The 6,450-nt window shown below is 42.6% G+C and overlaps 1 protein-coding gene and 1 pseudogene across 4 annotated transcripts in view; one reads left to right on the forward strand and one right to left on the reverse strand.

Annotated features, from left to right (window-relative positions):
* Window positions 1-1,212: 1,212 nt before the first annotated feature.
* Window positions 1,213-2,482, reverse strand: LOC107143320 (annotated as a pseudogene).
* Window positions 2,483-5,293: 2,811 nt separating this feature from the next.
* Window positions 5,294-6,450, forward strand: part of LOC107143321 (ceruloplasmin) — a 46,097-nt gene continuing 44,940 nt past the window's right edge. For 2 of the 4 annotated variants that reach the window (XM_015486955.2, XM_048794122.1), the window contains exon 1: window positions 5,294-5,514. In XM_015486955.2, the coding sequence (XP_015342441.1) occupies window positions 5,369-5,514 (146 nt within the window). In that variant the 5' untranslated portion in view covers window positions 5,294-5,368. The remainder of the gene's footprint in view (window positions 5,515-6,450) is intronic. The other 2 variants (XM_015486957.2, XM_015486956.2) reach the window with 2 other exon arrangements.

The following is a 6,450-nucleotide window of genomic DNA, read 5'->3' on the forward strand; positions in this document are numbered from 1 at the left end:
TCCTCCTCTCCTATCTAGGCCTCCCAGTTGGTGGGATTACTAACATGTGCCACCACACAAGGCAAAATATTTGATAAACTGTATGTCAAAGTCTATCCTGAGTGCTGAGGACTCAATACAAAACAGGAACAACCATTGTCCCAATCTAATTGAGGAGAGAGTCATGAACGTAGATAATTCTAATATGAAGTATGTATAAATTATGTTTTTCATTTTCTATAGTTTATGGTGTTTTAATATCTTGGGGGCAATCTTTCTGTCCAGAAGAGACTGCTCTTCCCAGAGCTAGTGAGTTCCTGGAGATAATAGAAATGGTTGGTAAGCCAGTCTCTCATCCATTCCAGCAACCTTCTTTATCTAATTCTCATGCACCGATCCATGACTTCCTCTATCAGTACAGGGCCAAGCATTAGACAACTAGGGACAGCAATTATGCCCTAAACCCACTGAGATTATTCAGAGTAGCCTAAGGAGTTGACCCTGCTGTCCCTTGCCTTTTGCATGAAAACCCCAATCGAGGCTGCTTCCTGACCAACCCCAGTGCTTCACCATGGATCCCTATGTGGCATGCAACCCTCTTGCTTCTAGAGGAACTATAGGTAGCAATAAGCATTTCTTTCAAGGGCGTTGGCCTGTGTTGTCACTCAGTCACTTTTTACAAAGGAAGACCTGGAACAAATCAAATTGTTAAGAGCTATGGGGAGTATAGACACAGAGAATAGACACAGAGGAAAATGGGGTCAGGGATGTCAAGAGAGGAGAATGCTTCAGAAAAGTCAGCCACTGAACTTTGGTGTGATCAAGTCTGGCCAACAAATTCTTCTTTAATCTTTTTTTTTTTTTTTTTCACCAACAGCACTGTGCAGTTTTATTAACCATTCAAGTACAGTAGCATCTGGTAAGATTGGGACAGAATTGGGATTGAAAAGTGAACAGATATTCAGCATCTAACAATTTGAAAGAAGCCACTACATACTCTTCACAAACATGTTTTCACAGAGCCAATACAGACCTAGCCATTAACCCAGTACACCAAGTGCACTGAAGTAGAAAAGATGCAACAATAAAAATAGCTACATTAAAAAGACCAACACTTTAGAAAAAGATTAAAACACTTTCAGTTTCTCCCCTTTATCTCCCAAAACAACATCTTACAGTCTGGATCTACCTCTACAGTCCTACATTAGCTTCTAGAATATTTGTCAAGAGGGAAAAAATAAAATGACACTGGCCAGTACAGCCTTTGGATATTTAGGAAGGGGAAGGGGAGAAAGTCAGTTCTCAGAACAAATTAGTCAGCTTCAGTTTCATCAGCAGGGTCTTTAAAGGATTCTTTGTTCTTCCGCACTTCTTCAATGTGCTTATCCTTCTCTCGAAAACGCTCCAGTTTGGCAGCCATTTGTGCCTCTCGGTTCTCTTTGTTAGCTTCCATTTTGTGGGTCAGTTTCTCTTCCGCCATTTTACTGAAGTGGTTGTTTTCTTCTATTGCTTTCTGAAGCACTTCTTTCTCATGCTCTCGTTTCTCAGCAAGCTGCTTCAAGACCTCATCTTCATGAGACTTGCGTCTTTCTTGTGCAGCTTCTAATTTCTTCTGAATTTCCTCCAGGGAAATATCCTTCTTCTTTGGGAGGAGAAAGGGGGAAATCTGGGACCGATTCTTTTGATTGAGGGCTGAGAATCAGCTCAAAAGCCTGGCCTGAGGCACGCTTCTCCAGTTCTTTCACCTGAATATCAGAAGAAGCCATGGTGAATAGAAGACAAGAGACTGGCAGTGTGTTCTACACAATCCACTGGTAAGGAAAGCCCTGTTCTGTCCAAGCCGCCTGGCCACACTTTCTTTAATCTTTTTAAAAATGATTCCATTATTGTGGTTCTGTTTTGTTCCTGAGCCACGTGCTTTTGTTTCTGCCTCATTCAATTAGTGAGAGAATAAGAATGAAGGGTGGATGAAAGCCTCATGCTATGTTTTAAAAAGCCGTTTTCCCATGCTCCTGCAGACCTTGATATCATCAGGTTTCAGCACATTAGAGTCAGGGCTTTCCCTGTTGCCCTGCTTGTGACCGCTTTCCATGCCAGGATCTGCTGAGCAGGGCCATGACCCACTGGTGGGTCATGGAGTGACCAAAGTCCTGCTGAAAACTCATTGCCTACGTATCAGTGAACTGGCAGACACGGGGGAAGAGGGTCTGCCATGCTCATTCTGTGCCAGGGCAGGTCAGCAGGTGTGCTCCTTATCAGTCCTGTACATAACCGCACACCCCAGTAAACTTACAGAGTTACACAATTTCCTGTAAAAAAGAAAGCAGAACAGTGGTCAGCCTGGCCACGGATAGAATGACCTGCTGTTTTAAACTTAAGTCTCTGACGGTCAGAGTGAATGACAGCCCGGAGTGGAGGCTCACTTCTTAGAAATTCCTCTGGCACAGAGCAGAGGTCAGGAGCCAATTCTCATGGACCCACAAGAACAACCAGGGGTAGAAGCAGGAATGGGGGAGGTGAGAAGGGGCTCCATCCTGCCAGACAGGAATCAACAGAAGCCAAATGCAGTCTCAGAAAATCTCAGTGGCTAAGTACAGATAAGACTCACACACTCCAGAATTCTTTAAGGAAACAGCAACAAAAAAGGAACCAGGAAACGATTAAAACTTGTGCTATGTAACTCTACTTGGATGATCAAACAGCTAACTTGTTTATAACAACCTACACAGTCTACCAGGATCCTGGGGTTTCTAAAAAACTTTGGCAGCCCAGTCAGGAGGACATGCTGCTTGGCAGCCAACATGTCATTGTCCTTGCCGAGTTTCTGCTAGTGTCCCCAATCCTGCTTTCCTTGACTTACCCAAGTCAATATCATTGCCATGTAGCTCTGAGTGCAGAAAATTCTCAAGGGCAACATTATCTAAAGTCCATTATCCAAAGTACCAACTCCAGAGTTACAGTTATGGAGATGGTGACGTTCAAAGACTCTGCCAACCACTGGTCCCTTAAAACGCTTCTCCTTATTTCAACATCCGTAGGTCTAGAGAACTTGCCCACTTCCTGCCACATAGCAGCCACATGCCTTTGATGGGAAGATAATCACCACAAAACAGAACGGAAATATGGACCTCGTGACCTTCTTCCATTGAGCCATAGAAAGCTCACGGGGACCAGCCCGGGGGTCACTGTTTAGCCATTTCACATCACCTCCACTACGAGCCCTAATGAGTGCACTTTGCAGGGCCCTCAGCAACCATTCAAGGTGGTTTGTCGGATGGTTGGTTGGTAGAATTTGCTGGAAGAGGGACTTCAGAGTTGGCTGCCCTACTCTGACTGCCATCATTCCACCCCTAGCACTGGTGCTGAGTTTGAGCACAGAGTAGAGATTGAAAAGGAAATGACCAGGACATCTGCTGGCTCACACAGTGGCTTAGTGCCAGATAGAAATATGCCCCTTCTCTAGAAAATGAAATGCTAAAGGATGCCCATTCATGTGGCCATCTGGGGCAAAGAGCCCTCTAGGTCCTGTTTTATAAAAGGAGCAGCCCGTGCAAGGCACAGGGCTTGGCCCGTGGGATCTGGGCAGGATCTCAGCCCCACTCCAGTTCTCTGGGTGGACTGGAGGGCACAGGGATCAAAGCAGCTCTGGAAGGAGTCTTGGGGCATCCTGAGTGCTGCGACACTGCTCTCTGTATCAGGCCATTTAATTGAGATGATTACCAGCCAGGGCTGAGATGTAGCTCCATGGTAGAGCACTTGCCCAGCATGTGAAAGGCCTGGGTTCTGTTCCCAGACACACACACACACACACACACACACACACGCATGCACACAACTGTTACCAGCTGGTGGAAAGAATTCCTCTATCATGTGTTTTATCATGGTTCATTTAAATTAATCTCTACAACAACCCTCTGAGACAGATATTTAACAGGAAATTGGACCCCAGGTTAAGAATCTTGCCTGAGGTTGCTTGATAGCATCAGATTTTGATCTTCATCCTGCTGTTTTCCCAGCACTCATTATTATTCGCTTTTCCTGATTTATTTTTCGGCATAGCACTTACCACCAATGTTGTGTATTTCATTTCTCATTTGTATATTGGCAGTTTTTCCTGAGGGGGAAGTAAGCTTTGCAAGGGGAGTGTTTTATTCGCTGCTGTATCCTCTGTGCTTAGATAGGAGCCGGGCACACAGTAGGGCTCATTCATTAGCATTGGACGGATCGTTCAAATGCCAGCTATTTCCTACCACGCCAGCTTATTTCAATCACGGTCTTTGGTAAATACTCAGTAATGCTTTAAGGTGTCCTAGAGGAAAAAAAAAAATAGACTAACAAGCGATATCCACTGCTATCAAGATTTTCTTCAATCTAAAAAAACCACATTTATACATTTAGATACATGTTTCATGAGTGAAAACAAGGTTCCAAGAAAAGTCTTCCAGCCTAAAATTCAAGTCCACTTGAAGGAGAGAAATCGAAGGCTAATAAGCTAGGTTATGACTACCTACTAAGATGATTCTTTGACTTTGAAGGCAGGTTTATTTATGGCAGATTTCTTTGTTTTTTTGTTTTTTGGGGGTTTTTTTGACAGGGTCTCACTAGATTTCCAGGCTGTTCTTAAACTCCTGGGCTCAAGTAATCCTCCCGCCTCAGTCTCCACCCAAAAAGCTGAGACTTTAGGCATGTAACATGGTACCTGTCTTATAGCTTCTTTCTTTGATTCAAACAAAATTATCCATCCCTGCTTTGCTCTGCTAATAATTTTCATATAGCATTACAGAATAACCAGGCACATTTTCTATGCAGAAGTGTCCAGAGCTTACAGAGATTGCAAGTTCTACAAAATGAATTTCTTCTTGCTGGCTACTAAAATGGGGCATATTAAACACCATTTTCATATCCTTAAAGTTACAACAAAGTTTTTATGGGAGTTAGCAGCCTGGAGTTTCAGAAATAGTTAAGTGCTGCATGTTTTGACTCTTTTACATAATCTTTCTCCTGGTTTATTAAGAGCTCGCCGTATGCAGGGCACTGTACCCTGAAATATTGTTGGAGGAACAAAGAGAGCATTTAGAGATGTTCTCTGGCCTCCTGGAATTTACAGGATGAATGGAAGAAGACATAGAGTTATGCATACTCCCGACAATAACCAGTGACTTTTTATTTGTAGACAGAGAAGCTTGGCGACTGAGACCTTTTTTTTCCCCACGCTGGATTTACGAGAACCGAACTGAATTGAAAAATGTTATTTGCTTTAACAAAACAATTTACTCTTGTGCAACATTAAATTGTGTCAATCAAGCAAACAAAGGAAGAAAGCCTTATTTATAAAATAGCCTGCTTCTGATTCACTTGATTGCTTCTCAGGTTCCAACAGAGCGACAAAATGAAGCTTTTGGTGCTTGGTGTTTTTCTGTTTTTCTGTAGTTCCCCAGCCTGGACAAAAGATAAGCACTATTACCTTGGAATTATTGAAACAACTTGGAACTATAACTCCGACCGTGGGGAAAAGAAACTTGTTTCAGTTGACACGTAAGTCACTGTTTTTATTGCTTATGGGCCAAATTTGTAACTTAGCAATTTTTAAAAATAAGCCATTAAGAGGTAATATTTCTTTAATGTGTCAACTGCAAAATGTGGACTTGAAACTGGAGACATTTTAATCAGTCTCCTCTCCATCTCTGGCTGTTTTACATCAGGAGAACTGCCCTGCTGCCTCTCCAGGTCCTGGTGAACTTGTCAGCCTCCTATTTGTTGACTCCTCTGGTTTATACACCTCCATCAGCATTCTATCTTTTTGTCTGTTGATACAAAAATTCTTTAAATAATGTCTGCATAAAATGCTATGTTCATGGGGGAGGCAGGAGAGGAGAGAAAGGGGAGTACTGGGGATGGAAATTGACCACATTATGATGTTATATTGTGTGCATGCACAGATAACTAACAACCAATAAAATGCAACAATTGAAAAAAAGAATAAAAACCCTTTAACAAAAAAAAAAAAAAAACTCTAAATGGAAAAAAAAATTTTATAACACGATTTACTGGTTATCAATAGTAAAGATGCCACATTTTTTAATCCTTCAGAACATCATTTACAGAAATAAAATATAGTTTTAACAAAATGATTCTACCTAATACTGGTCGGGTAATTCTGCACAGTGAATGAATGGGGGTAATCGGAGTCCATATTTGCAAAAAGGGATAAAAACATATTTCCCAGGACACATGTCCAGCTCTTGGTGGAGAGCTCAGCATGGTGTACGCATACAAAAACATATATGGGGCTGGGGATGTGGCTCAAGCGGTAGCGCGCTCGCCTGGCATGCGTGCGGCCCGGGTTCGATCCTCAGCACCACATACAAACAAAGATGTTGTGTCCGCCGAGAACTAAAAAAATAAATATTAAAAAAAATTCTCTCTCTCTCTCTCTCTCTCTCTCTCTCTCTCTCTCTCTCTCCCCCCCCC

Source organism: Marmota marmota, unplaced genomic scaffold (genome assembly GCF_001458135.2).
Source record: "Marmota marmota marmota unplaced genomic scaffold, marMar, whole genome shotgun sequence".
In the NCBI taxonomy this organism is placed as follows: Eukaryota; Metazoa; Chordata; class Mammalia; order Rodentia; family Sciuridae; genus Marmota; species Marmota marmota.